Genomic DNA, 15,045 nt, shown 5'->3' with positions numbered 1-15,045 from the left:
TTAGGGTTATTCACTTAAGAAAAAAAGACGACTGAGGGGAGATCTAATTACTATGTATAAATATATCAGGGGTCAGTACAGAGATCTCTCCCACCATCTATTTATCCCCAGGACTGTGACGAGGGGACATCCTCTGCGTCTGGAGGAAAGAAGGTTTGTACACAAACATAGAAGAGGATTCTTTACGGTAAGAGCAGTGAGACTATGGAGCTCTCTGCCTGAGGAGGTGGTGATGGTGAGTACAATAAAGGAATTCAAGAGGGGCCTGGATGTATTTCTGGAGTGTAATAATATTACAGGCTATAGCTACTAGAGAGGGGTCGTTGATCCAGGGAGTTATTCTGATTGAAGTCAGGAAGGAATTTTCCCCTAAAGTGAAAATTGGGTTCTACCTCACAGGATTTTCCCCCCCCCCCCCCCCCCTTCCTCTGGATCAACTTGCAGGATAACAGTCTGAACTGGATGGACAGATGTCTTTTTTCAGCCTTATATACTATGCTACTATGTAAAACCTGCGTGGCTTTTTATCGTTGAATTTACGTCCCGTGTGGAAGGGAGGGTGGTAAGAAGGGGAAACACGGGGGGTGAATGTTACAATCAAGCAGAATGAGAGAAAATAAAAATTGGAAGGGTTGAGCGAAAGGGTGGAAAAAGGGCTGGGAAATAGGTACGCAGAAGGTTGGCTGAGCAAAGGAGAAAACGGTCAGTTGGGCAGAGGGGCAAGAGTTTGGCTCAGGAGGTTGGATAGGCAGTGGGACTGAGCAGAGGAGCAAAAGGTTGGAGGGGTAAGAGATTGGCTCACAGAGGGATAAGGGGTCGTCAGATCAGCAGGGCAGGGAGTAAGGATAATCAAAGAACCAACTACAGGCCGTAGAGACACACGTCAGCCGATTTCAACAATTTCATGTACAGGGGTCTCCTGGCTCTACCCTGGGAGCAGATGTCAGCAAGAATAAAGGATCAGGCACTTGGATTTCAACATGCCCAAACCTTTTGTTCTCTGGCAGTGGCTCTTTCCAAGCAAGAAATGGGCATGCGATGGTCGAGCAGACATGTACAGGATGGATTCGATAGAGTCATGTGAAACGTATGGCGGCTTCAAGGAGAAGGACAAGGGAGAAAAACTGCCTTCCCGTATCTTACATTTTTCTCTTCCTTCCCAGAAGTATCACAACTTTATTAGGCTACACATACCAGGGTGAAATATATCTGAACGGCCGGTGGAAGGCTTAGACAGATTTGAAGCAGAAGTGAAGACAGATGGGAAAAATAGAGTGAAAACTAAAAACTGATGCGGATTAGATCGCCATCGGCTGAAGGCGCTTTCTCCCGACCCCACCGTACACAAGTATTCTTGGATGAGCTTTTTTTTTTGGGAGGGGGGGCGGACCCTGGGGAGGAAAGATTGTTACCTCTGTACTTACCCCTCCATTGCGCTCTAAATCTGCTGTCTATGCTGCGGACTGGTTGTGGGGTCTTCAGCTCGGATATTCCTGTTCAGCTGCATAATAAGAAATGCGGGGGAACAGGAAGACTCCGGGCTTTTCAGAAAAGCCCGGAGAACCCCTTTAAAGCTGGCCACACACATCTCGGCTGAAGGCTCTCTCTCCAGGGAGAGGGAAGAAAGCAGCTGTCAGATAGCTCTGGTAGTGGCTTAACACTCCAGTAACAAAAGGATTGGGCAGTTGAAGTCCAACAAGCCTGATCCATCACCCCCAACATTTGCCGTCAGGAGGCCCCACACACATTAGATGGTCAGCTGATCCTGCCAAAAACTGTGGGTTTGACAAACACAGACATAACAAGTATGACCAGATTTAGCTGCTGCTACACATCTTTAGCAGTGGCTTAAATCCCCAAGAACAAAATGATCAGCCATGTTGAAATCTAACTGCCTGATCCGACTCCCACAATATCGGTCATCATAGATATTAGCTGGGCAAGCAGTCTGGTCAAAATCGGCGGGTTCAGCCAATAGATATCTAAACTTCTGGCCACCTTTCATTAAAAGGTATGCCTGGTACACATGGCAGAGCCATATTCACAACATGCTGATCCCCTATGGCTCTGTATCGTAAAGTATTATATAAGGAATGCAATGTATGTAGGGTGAATGCAGCATCCAACTGTCTCATCATGAGCGGCTATTGAAGGGGTAGATACATCAGGCTAGGCGTCTCCCCTGCAGTGGCTGCAGGTCAAATGAATGGCCACCAAGAGAACATATGAATGGACAGGGACTGACACAGTTCTGCAGGGGCAGGCCTTCTGAAACCTCCATTTAGCCCCGCCCCTGCAGAGAATTACAGATATCGTTATGAAACTTTATGTACCATGTTTAACCCTATAAACAAATATTCCCTCCAATTCTCCAATTTCTTATTTATCCAGTTATGGCAGGCAATCCAGCGTGTGCAATCTATTTAATCCTAAATTTTGCTACACCTGCCACGCAAAGAGACGCTGACATAGTAAATCACCACAACTTGTCACCAGTGTTCACAGACCTAAGTAGCTTTCCTGCAGATGTTTGAGAAACCTTTTCCCAGGTTCAAAGGGCCTGTGGTGTATGCAGTGAATGGCAATGTACATCCAAGTGCATTGCTAAGCAACATCTCACAATACCCTCCAGACATAAAGGCTGATCCAAAAGGCTCGCACTGCCGTCTGCAACAGCCGGGACACGTCCCCCGCCCAACCAAACGTTACCAACCCCTCTGCCATACAATGCAGAAGTCTCATCCACGGCAAGCGACCCATTGGCTTTGTTTAAAGTATTTACATGACCGTAATCTGGGAAATCTCCATATGGCTCGCATTGTTTTATTGCGGATGGCACATTAACTTCAGTTTATTACTGCAGAAAGAAAGAAAAAAAAAGCTTGAGAGCGCCGTGGAGTGCAATAAACATGTACGTGCCTCGCTTTGTAATGAAGCCCCTTTCCGTGTGATCAGAGGCACGGCAGAACTGGACTCTCTGCTTAACCCACTCCTTGCCCTGGGCGGCTGAGATCTCAGCTGCTGATAAAAGAATCTTGACAAGCAATTAAATAATATGTGCAACCGACGATCAAAAAGACTCCCTTTGAGTCCCCGGGCTCGTACACACAAAGGACTGCAGAAAGATTCCTTGGTGTATTCCCAACCCGAGGGTCATGGACGTGCTGGGCACCTGCAGAGACAACGCCTGGCACTTCACATTAAAGGAAGATCTAACGAATGCTCTGCTGCAGACAGGAGTTTTCCCACTTAAAGGAAATCTACCATCAGGACTGGTACGTTGCAGGTAACGACATTTGTAAGGTGGGCCAATGGGTGCAAAATCAAATCCGGATGCAATTTTAGACTTGAGCCCCATGGGAGTTTTAGAGGAGAATTTAAGGGATATAAAGTAAAAAAATAAAATAAATCATCATTCATTCCGAGAAGCAGTGTCACTTTTGTCAATGGGCAGAGCCTGGTATTGCAGCTCTGGACCGGTCACTTGCCGCATACAAATAGCTCCCCCTAGTGAAAGCTGTAAGGGTACTTTCACACTTGCGTTAAAGTTTTCCGATATTGAGTTCCATCACAGGGGCTCAATACCGGGAAAAAACGCATCAGTTTTATGCTAATGCATTCTGAATGGAAAGCATTCCGTTCAGTATGCATCAGGATGTCTTCCGTTCCGTCCCTTTTACGGTATTTCTCCAGCCAAAATTCCGGAACACTTGCCGGATTGCCGAATCCGGCATTACTTTCCATTGAAATGTATTAATGCCGGATCCGGTACCAAGTGTTCATGAAATTGGCGCATTGACAAATCCGGTTTTTCGGTCTGCGCATGCGCAGACCTTTAAAAATAAAAAAATACCGGATGTGTTTTTCCAGATGACACTGGAGAGACGGATCCGGTATTTCAAAGTATTTGTCAGACGGATGCGGAAACAAATTATATCCGTTTGCATACGGATTTTCGGATCGGGCAAGCAGTTCCGGCAACGGAACTGCCTGTCAGATTCTTCTAACCAGAGGTTGCAATGACGCCTGTACAAGCATCATAGACGCCTGTTCAGGCAATTTTACGCTTTGAAAAAAAGGCTAATGCGTATGAATACGGATTAAGGCGTTTCATGTAGTTAACCAGCGCACTGCACGCTGTGAATCTCATGGGCAGCACAGAAATACTGCTGTTACTCAAAACATCCAATAGCTAAGCTCCTTACTGGCAGGTGGAGCGATGGCAGCAAGTAAGGAGCTTGTTATTAGGGAGGGAGGCTGCTCATTGGCCAATTTCGATGTGCTGCTTCTCCAGAGTCCCTGACTGTGCAGGCTAACTAGTGGCTGGCCGAGGAAAGATCCATGAAGACTGAAGAGCAGCCCATGAGGAGGCAAACTGATGTCTGGGGACAAGCTGATACGGACGGACAGCAGAGCTCTGATCTTTGCTCTGCACCGGGGTGCAGCATGGCTGTATTACTCTGACTGCGGAGCCAGCTGCAGACATCAGAGGTGAGGAGGTGACTGAAGACAAGAGGTCATCATACCTCTCGGAGTCTTGACACCAGGATGTAAAGTACGACGCTAAACTCTCCTGTGTTCTCCCTGTGTTAGGTGCTCAGCCAGAGCCTGCTGGTGCAGTGATCAGTGAGACTGAGCATCTGAGTCAGAGGACTCACTGATCACTGCACCAGCAGGCTCCAGCTCAGTGGATTAACTGATCACTGCACCAGAACATTCTGGCTGAGTGCAAAGGCCTGCTAGTGCAAGCTCTGGCTCAGTTGCTCAGCCAGGGCCTGCTGGTGCAGTGATCAGTGAGTGTATGTGCCTCATATCAGTCTATATCATGTTATGCAGTGCTCTGTGTATCCTGTATTTTTTTTGCCCCATCAGCATCATCCCAGCAAAGATATTTCTGCGCTGCTTGGTCATCTCATAGGTGGGCACTGGATCTACACAGCAGAACAATGTGGGGATAATCATGGTGCTGATGGGCCAATGTAATACTGGAGATGCAGAGCACTGATAATTTGCCATTTTGGCTGCGTTCTATTTTAAATATGATGGAGAAAACAAGAGTTTTTAAGTTGCAGAAAAGTCAGAAATGTAAAATTGTCTAAATTTATGTATAGAAGACAATTCTAGAATAGACTGATGACGGTTTCCCGCATAAATAGCAGCCTCCTATTGTTATTTAGACCTATGTATTATATATATTGATTACTTCAACTTCTGTACTCCTCTTCAGCTAAAAATACTCCTCAAAAACGGTAAGAGGAGTATTTTTACTCTTTCGGAAAAAAATTTAGTGCGACCTCTGCTTCTAACGCAAGTGTGAAAGTACCCTAAGCAAAATGTTATCAATACTATATCGAAGGCCTATCCATAGTATAGACGATTAATATCTGACTGGTGAAGTGCCATAGTCGCTTTAGCTGAACAGCAAAGAGTCCAGAGTCTGACACCCACTGAGAAGATATAAAAGGTTAGGCTGTCAATATTATAGTCCCAAAAATACCCTTTCAGCTGGGTCTATGTTAGGGATTTGGAGCTCTGTATCAGAATACCCAAACACCAAACTGTAAAGTTTAGATCCAGAATTCTGTGTTAATTAATGCATCTTTATCGTGAATGGAGCGCTATTTTTTCCTGATACAGAGCTCCAAATCTCCTACATAGCTAGAGATTTAAAGGAGCTAGCTAGGATTTATTCCCTGTAATCCTACATAGCTAGGATTTATTCCCATCACAGACAATGGGGGCACATTGCTAAGATATGCCCCCGTTTTCTGATGGGTGCGGGTCCCACCTCTGGGACCCGCACCAACAATGAGAATGTAGCAGGGAAATGAACTGCGCATGCGCCCTCAATTCATCTCTATGGGGCTGCCGAAAATAGCCGAGCACTGGCTCGGCTATTTCCGTCTGCCCCATAGAAATGAATGGGAACAGGGGCCGCGCGTGCGGGGTGCACTCCCATTCACTTCTATTGGAGCAGCAGGGAGCAGCGCTAGGTGGTGGACAGACCCTGGGAAATCCGGGGTCCTCCAGTCACAGCTTTCCTCGTTCCGTTCTTGTTGTAGGTGCGGTTCCCAGAGGTGGGACCCGCACCTATCAGACAATAGGGACATATCCTAGCAATATGCCCCCATTGTTTGTGATAGGAATACCCCTTTAACTCCTCAATGACAGGACCTGAAAAGGCATTTTTTTGTGATGTAGCGTACATGGTGGGTAGAGAGCCTTCATTTTATTTGTTTGTTTGGCTACCAATTATTATTATTTTTTTACATGACACATATGGCTCTTAATAAATATATTTTTTGGGGATATTTTACACAGGCAATGCTGATCTGGGTCTGGTACCCAACCTGCTCCTTTTAGATTGCGGTAGCCTTTAAAACCCACACTATACAAGTATGCCTCACCAAATTAAAAAGCAGAACTGTGGCAAACATGTACAGCATATGGTCGTAAACAGGTTAAAAAAAAAAAAAAACACGCAGCCAGCACTAGAGGGAGCTAAAGAGCTTACTGCATACTAAAACAGTAAGCAATGAGCCTCTATGCTCCCTCTAGTGGTGGCTGCAGGTAGTATGTTTTCTTCTAAATCTGGTTACGCAACGTATTTGGAGCTTTGACTGCTATAAAGATATATTAAGAGATTATTCAGTACAGAATTGCTTCCTCCTTCCTAATTCTACCAGTCTGGCCTTGCCAAATGTATATGAGCACTTTATAATGGATATTACTAGGGCAGTGTAACAGACTGGTCAGCGAATAGGCAGAACAGTGCAACTTCCACCATCTAGGCCTGGAATCTATGGTGCACTCACATATATTCTTTTTGAGCAGCATCGCACCCGCCCGCAGACAATACCTGTTTTGTATGGAGAGAGATGGAACATACACCATGCTGACAGCATCAGCCGCCCCGCTAAGTCGGCCGCACAGTACTTGGCAGCAGCTACTAATTGCCTTCACCATGCAGGGCAGGTGTGCGCTGCTTAAAGTACAGTTTTGTGATGTCCTGTCCGAATGACTGTCACACTTTCTAAGTGCACTCCAATCTGACCACATCTGGCAAAAGGATGCACTGAACACTACCTCTGACAGCTGGACATCTCCCTTGTGTAGACGTCTTCTACCCCCCAGTTGTTTTATCATCACAGACTGGTGAGGCAATGAAAGAGCAGAGTCACATATACTTAAAGGTGGTCATATACCCTAGATAGCAGTCGAACCTACCTGCCAATAACTTGCATGCCCGTCTAGATCATCTCCAAGAAGAATGCTGGATGCAATGTAACAAACCCTCAGCGCGAAGCATGATTAGGCAGAGTGTAGAGGGCACAGCGATGAAAACAGTACCAAAGGGTCTCTCAAGCCTTGCACTATACATTGCACAGTGGATCAAATTTAGCTGGAGTCTTTCTTTAAATTAAAGTGTCACACTCATCTTTTATATTGGGGAATTGATTTGACAGCATTTGTTGCATTTGCTGCATCTGCTCCATCATAAGCAGCGTAGAGACGGACATAAATGACATCTTACATTCTGTTGCCCCTTTTGAAATGTTAAAGGGAGCAGCAGTAGGTAGGGGCTGAGAACTTTTATTCTGGCAGATTCTGCTCCCCAGATGTCCAGTAGGTGGCGCTCCATAGTGAAGTGCCATCTGCATGGATCTGCTTTACGGCCCTCCCCCTTGGCTCTGAGTGACAGCTGTATAACCAATCAGGATACCACCACAGCTGTCAGTGAATGCAATCAATATATGGAGGTTTATTGGCTTCCATTAACTCTAGAGTTGCCAGAGACTAAACAGAGTGAATACCTTGTAAAACAATAAAACGCGTGGGAAACACATAGTTTAAAAAACTGTTAAATGGAGACATCCAGACCACAAACTAAAAAAAAAAAAAAAAAACAGAATTCAACTTTTCGGTGCCATGTTAAATGCCATTATTACCCAAACTATTTTGGGTTCCACCAGACACATAAGTGAAGAAAATAGAGAAAAATAATCATCTGGATAGAGAATTCTCCAGAGCCAGAAATATCACTAAGCATGATGAGGATGCTTTGCAGCTATATTATACTCACCCGTGGCTGCCAGTTCTCATATTGCTTCTGCAGGTTGGCCCCGATGGTTTCCAAAGCTTTCTGGGGACCCATTGCCAGAGGATCTGTCGAAATAAAACAGAACCAATGAAAGTTCGCATCTGCAAACACCTCAAGGACCAACGCAAAAGACATCCGATCCTGCAAGACCATTGAGAAAGGAGGCCGAAGAACACTGCTCTAATGGAGCCACGAAAACGCATATGTGCGCTTGCAAAGCCACAAAACGCGTTACCATCTTTATTACAAGAGCTACTTGAGGTCTCCTTAAGAAAACCTATCACCACCCAAAAAAAAGTGTGAAATATCATTATTTCATTGTTACTTGTAGACTCGTGTCTTGTTTTTCTCAAGAGCTGTTTTCTTCCCTCACTATTATTTTTGGCTCCCAACATACAAATTAAGCTAATAATGCCGATTTTATCAAATGGGTCGTCCTAGTTGCCCACTGGTTGTGAACTTTCCAACAGGAGAGGACAGTGCCAAAGCGGCTTGAGTAGCACGATCCCGCGATATCTTGAAGGCGGAACAGCAAGAGAAACGGAGCGACTCCTGGAAAGAAAGAGAGTGAACAACTAGAGGAATACAGGTAATATGGCTGTGACAGCTGGTCATACACATCTGATTCATTTTGGTCGATATTGTCGATTTCAGTGGGGTCAGCTGACCATCTCCGACGGCACACGTCAATGAAGAAAAGGATTGGGCATCTGGATTTCAATATGCCCAATCCTTTTGTTTTCAGGGAGAAGAGCCTCCACTAGAGGTGTCTGGCAGCGGTTTATTCTCCACTCCACATCTTGAGCCCATGCGTCCATATAGAGTTGCAAGAAAAAGTATGTGAACCCTTTGGAATGATATGGATTTCTGCACAAATGGGTCATAAAATGTGATCTGATCTTCATCTAAGTCACAACAATAGACAATCACAGTCTGCTTAAACTAAAAACACACAAATAATTAAATGTTACCATGTTTGCAAACATTCACAGGTGGAAAAAGTATGTGAACCCCTAGACTAATGACATCTCCAAGAGCTAATTGGAGTGAGGTGTCAGCCAACTGGAGTCCAATCAATGAGATGAGATTGGATGTGTTGGTTACAGCTGCCCTGCCCTATAAAACACACACCAGTTCTGGGTTTGCTTTTCACAAGAAGCATTGCCTGATGTGAATGATTGTGGGGAATTGGGTCAGCACAACCTGTATGTGGTGCACATCACTATGGCGAAATACATATACAAACGAAAAATACAAATGTGATAGCACTCTACATCCAGCAATTTGCCTCCATGCTGGATGAGGCATTGGTGTACATTTTGGCCAAAGCGTAGTAAGCCACTCACCACGTCAAGGTCGCCTCTATTTGAGTGGTCCCTAACTAGTTCCTACCTGTTCATGGGCCATGACAGCCACACAAAATCCAGGGAATGCAGGTCAGCATGCACGCCAAGCACACTCTGCTTTTAACCCCGTTCGGTGCCATTACAGCTTTCATCGGATCCAGGGATGCAAGTACCAACATGCATTTGGCTCCAGGAGAAGTATATGGTGGGCTCAGCATGCATGTTGGTACTTGCATCCCTGGATCCGATGAAAGCTGTAATGGCACCGGACGGGGTTAAAAGCAGAGTGTGCTTGGCGTGCATGCTGACCTGCATTCCCTGGATTTTGTGTGGCTGTCATGGCCCATGAACAGGTAGGAACTAGTTAGGGACCACTCAAATAGAGGCGACCTTGACGTGGTGAGTGGCTTACTACGCTTTGGCCAAAATGTACACCAATGCCTCATCCAGCATGGAGGCAAATTGCTGGATGTAGAGTGCTATCACATTTGTATTTTTCGTTTGCTGATGTGAATGATGCCTCGCACAAAAGAGCTCTCAGAAGACCTACGATTAAGAATTGTTGACTTACATAAAGCTGGAAACGGTTATAAAAGCATATCCAAAAGCCTTGCTGTTTATCAGTCCACGGTAAGACAAATTGTCTATAAATGGAGAAAGTTCAGCACTGCAGCTACTCTCCCTAGGAGTGGCCGTCCTGTAAAGATGACTGCAAGAGCACAGCGCAGACTGCTCAATGAGGTGAAGAAGAATCCTAGAGTGTCAGCTAAAGACTTACAAAAGTCTCTGGCATATGCTAACATCCCTGTTAGCGAATCTACGATACGTAAAACACTAAACAAGAATGGATTTTATGGGAGGATACCACAGAGGAAGCCACTGCTGTCCAAAAAATACATTGCTGCACGTTTACAGTTTGCACAAGAGCACCTGGATGTTCCACAGCAGTACTGGCAAAATATTCTGTGGACAGATGAAACCAAAGTTGAGTTGTTTGGAAGAAACACACAACACTATGTGTTGAGAAAAAGAGGCACAGCACACCAACATCAAAACCTCATCCCAACTGTGAAGTATGGTGGTGGGGGCATCATGGTTTGGGGCTGCTTTGCTGCGTCAGGGCCTGGACAGATTGCTATCATCGAAGGAAAAATGAATTCCCAAGTTTATCAAGACATTTTGCAGGAGGACTTAAAGCCATCTGTCCACCAGCTGAAGCTCAACAGAAGATGGGTGTTGCAACAGGAGAACAACCCAAAGCATAGAAGTAAATCAACAACAGAATGGCTTAAACAGAAGAAAATACGCCTTCTGGAGTGGCCCAGTCAGAGTCCTGACCTCAACCCGATTGAGATGCTGTGGCATGACCTCAAGAAAGCGATTCACACCAGACATCCCAAGAATATTGCTGAACTGAAACAGTTCTGTAAAGAGGAATGGTCAAGAATTACTCCTGACCGTTGTGCACGTCTGGTCTGCAACTACAGGAAACGTTTGGTTGAAGTTATTGCTGTCAAAGGAGGTTCAACCAGTTATTAAATCCAAGGGTTCACATACTTTCTCCACCTGCACTGTGAATGTTTACATGGTGTGTTCAATAAAAACATGGTAAGATTTAATTCTTTGTGTGTTGTTAGTTTAAGCAGATTGTGATTGTCTATTGTTGTGACTTAGATGAAGCTCATCATTTGTGCAGAAATCCATATCTTTCCAAAGGGTTCACATACTTTTTTTTGCAACTGTATATGGGGAGGTTCAAGGGACAGCTGTTGGATGAAAGCTCAATAGGCCAGCTGTAGGTCCCAATGAAGAGTATGCCAACATCTCTTCTACTACTTAGCTCGAGCAGCATCGAAATTTCATTTTAGATCTGGTGCTGGACCCGTTCAAAGTTTGAGAAGCGCTGCCCTACATATTAATGAGATCAGCCAACACACATCTAAGGTAAGCAAGATCCTGGGCCGTGACAGTGAGTGTACCCAACTGATCATTCAGGGTGAACCGTTCATTTTCAAGAATACCCGCCTCACTTCATAGGGCTATTCATATTTGGGACGTATTCATAGGACAGGCCATCAATACCAGACTAGAGAGGGGCGACTCCCGTCAACCACACAGAACAGCTGTCTGAAGAGACTGCTGCCCTCCGGGGAGATCTGTGTCCTCTCCATTGTCTACCAGGGACTGCACCGCACATTTCTGTAGTATTTCAGCTCCTTCAAGTGAATGGGGCAGAGTTGTGTGTGGTGCCACGCAGTGTGCCTAGTAGGAAAGAAGCCTAAACACAGATGATCGGCGGGGTGCCAAGTAAGACTCCCACAATCTGATATTTCTGACTCATCCTTAGTATAGATAGACCACTAATATTAAAGGTTACTGGCCAAGCCCTTTATACCCATTAGAGTAGTTTTCTGGAAATACAATATTGATGACCTATCCTCAGAATATGCCATATGAATATTTGATTGGTTGGGGTCCGACACCCACCACCATCATCCATCAGCTGCTTAGCATACCAAGCACAGTGCTGTATACTAAATAGTGGCTATGTTGTATATTGCAGCCCAGGCCCATTCACTTAAAGGGCATTTGTGTTGGTCCCATGTTCATATGTTCCCGCATTGCTGAGAAAAACTATGTTTTAATATATGCAAATGAGCCTCTAGGAGCAACGCAGAGGCTCTGCTCTCTCTGCAACTGCCGTTCCCTCTCCACCTTGATTGACAGGACCAGGCAGTGAAAACCTTAACATGCCTGGCGCTGTCAAGCAGAGAGAGCAGAGCCTCTAGGTGTAATTGCAACGCCCTCGTTGCTCCAAGAGGCTCATTTGCATATATTAAAACATAATTCTTCTCAGCAGTGCAGGCACATATGAACATGGGATCAACACAGATGTCTTCAGCTGTCAAGTGCACATGTAACAGGTCAGTCAGTGTCATAGGTACAAAACTGCTGACAGATGCCCTTTAAAATGGGACTGAGCTGCCCATAGGGCACGACATCACCGGCCTAGGAAGAGGCCACAGCCCTCAATTGAGCAGCTGATTGGTGGCTGGGTCGGGAGTCTGACCCCTCTGGTTAAATACTGTTGACTTATCCTGAGGATAGGGCATCAATATTGTACTTTTCTTTAGTAAAAAATAGATTTTATTACAAAAAGTGCAGTATCCGCCAACACAAAGGTCTCATTTGGCTCTAGGAACAAAATGTAGTTTGACACTTGCAACCCACTACCAATACGGTAATTCACTAAAGGGACCTGAATGTTGAGAAATCAATTCATCAAATGACGTGTTTGATCATTCAGGGGAAAAAAATAAAAACGTGTCTCACACGGCTCCATAGCACAGGCAAAATATGTTCCTTTTCACTCAAATACTAAAAAGCTGCTCCCGGCTAAATGGATCAGAGACCTATCATCATGTAACAAGCAGGTGGCCCTTAGGCCTCTTACGCCGCCCGCCATCTATTCAGAAGGAGCAGAAAATACACGGCAGCGCTACATACGGATGGTCCCATCGACACAGCACATTCAGAAGTAATATCGGCTTCTGCTTCTTGGAACGTCTGGCTTTGTGCAAACACAATAGCTATATATAGCTATATACAAAATATTAAGCAGCACGGCCCGACAAAAAAAATCAATCAGCTGTAAGTCATACAATGCCGTCATTCATCGTCTTCTATTGAATTGTTTTAAGTCTCGTCAATGGTACTGATTCTCCTTACAGAGATCCAGCCATGCGTCATAGGGAAGAGGAAAAATATTAAAAATCTCTCTTCCTCTCTCTAGTGCCACCTATATTTGGCTACTCCATAAGTCAATGTGCAACCCTTGAAAGAGCTTTGAAACATCACTCATGTTATGGTCACCACGAGGGCTTCCACAGGAAGTAGTCACCTACTATGTGACTTGGTGTTCATGTTTACAGCCATTGACATGTCACCGAGGTTAACACGTGAGGAGCGGATAGAAATTGTGTTGATGTCTGGTGAGTGCAGTAACCGGGTCATTGCAGCAGATTTCAATGCAAGACACCCTACGAGACCACCCATCTCCCATGCTACAGTTAGCAAACTGCTTGCTAGGTTTCGTGAAACTGGTTCAGTGTTGGATTTGCCAAAATGTGGACGCATGAAATCTGTCTCTAATGAAGAAACATCAGTGGCTGTCCTAGCTTCATTCAGCAAGAGCCCACAGCGTAGCACTCGCCGCATGTCCCTGGAGAGTGGCATTAGTCGGACATCCCTTCGGCGGATATTAGCTACTCACAAATGGCACCCTTACCAACTCCAGCTACTGCAGCATCTCAACGAGGATGACCCAGATCGGCGCACTCAATTTGCAGAATGGGCAAAACAAAAATTGGAACAGGACCCTCAGTTTACGCAGAAGATTTTGTTCAGTGTGAGGCAAACTTTTATGTGAATGGTGAAGTTAAACAAAACTACCGCTATTGGTCTGACACTAACCCACATTGGATAGATCCATCCAAGACTGTTGGAACAAAAAGATTTATGGTGTGGTATATGGGGTACAAAGATAGTGTGGCCATTCTTCATCAATGGAAACCTCAAGGCCACTGGATATGCGAAATTGCTACATGATGATGTGTTTCCCTCTTTATGCACTGAAGCTGGCACGTTCCCTGAGTTTTTCCAGCAAGATGGTGCACTACCACATTATGGGTGTCAGGTCCGAGCATTCCTAGATGAACAGTTTCCTGGAAAGTGGATTGGTCGTCATGGGCCAGTTGAATGGCCCCCAAGGTCTCCCGATCTGACCCCCTTAGACTTTTATCTTTGGGGTCATCTGAAGGCAATTGTCTATGCTGTGAAGATACGAGATAGGCAGCACCTGAAACTACGGATACTGGAAGCCTGTGCTAGCATTTCTCCTGCGGTGTTGCTATCAGTGTGTGAAGAGTGGGAGAAGAGGGTTGCATTGACAATCCAACACAATGGGCAGCACATTGAACACATTTTGTAAGTGTTCAGAAACTTGTAAATAACTCATGAAAGAATAAAGTTATGTTAAAACCAAGCACACCATAGTTTTTCCTTGTGAAATTTCCTATTGAAAAAACAAAAGTTGGATTCAAAATGGCCGACTTCAAAATGGCCGCCATGGTCATCACCCATCTTGAAAAGTTTCCCCCCCTCACATATACTAATGTGCCACAAACAGGAAGTTAATATCACCAACCATTCCCATTTTATTAAGGTGTATCCATATAAATGGCCCACCCTGTAGAATGAAGTCAACAGGTCTAAAAAAATAAAAATTAAGGTAGACATCAAGTGGGCCATACTTTTTGGACTCCTTAGAGAGGTGGTCATTCACATCTACTTTAAGGGGTAGTAGATAATTACTTTAAGGGTTTGTTCAATCTGGATTTTAAAAAAAATGGGAAAGAATGTCCAGTAATGGATTAATGGTCCATTGCTTCTTCCGTTCTGTCAATTCCCAGATCCTCCATTGGTCTCTACTTCCTGACTCGCGTCAGACTGTGAACAGCTTTGCAGGGACCACAAAGTACAGACAGGTGAAGGATCTTGGAAGCATCGGAAAAGGAGTAATGGGGGAATCGGTAAGTT

The 15,045-nt window shown here is 45.0% G+C and overlaps 1 protein-coding gene across 1 annotated transcript in view; it reads right to left on the bottom strand.

Moving 5' to 3' along the window:
- Window positions 1-15,045, bottom strand: part of RPTOR (regulatory associated protein of MTOR complex 1) — a 294,108-nt gene that overhangs the window by 190,478 nt on the left and 88,585 nt on the right. Inside the window, exon 3 of the mRNA XM_040439078.1 lies at window positions 8,084-8,166. Within this exon, the coding sequence (XP_040295012.1) occupies window positions 8,084-8,166 (83 nt within the window). The remainder of the gene's footprint in view (window positions 1-8,083; window positions 8,167-15,045) is intronic.

This window comes from Bufo bufo, chromosome 6, assembly GCF_905171765.1.
Source record: "Bufo bufo chromosome 6, aBufBuf1.1, whole genome shotgun sequence".
Lineage (NCBI taxonomy): Eukaryota > Metazoa > Chordata > Amphibia > Anura > Bufonidae > Bufo > Bufo bufo.
This window is presented reverse-complemented; position numbering and strand designations above follow the sequence as displayed.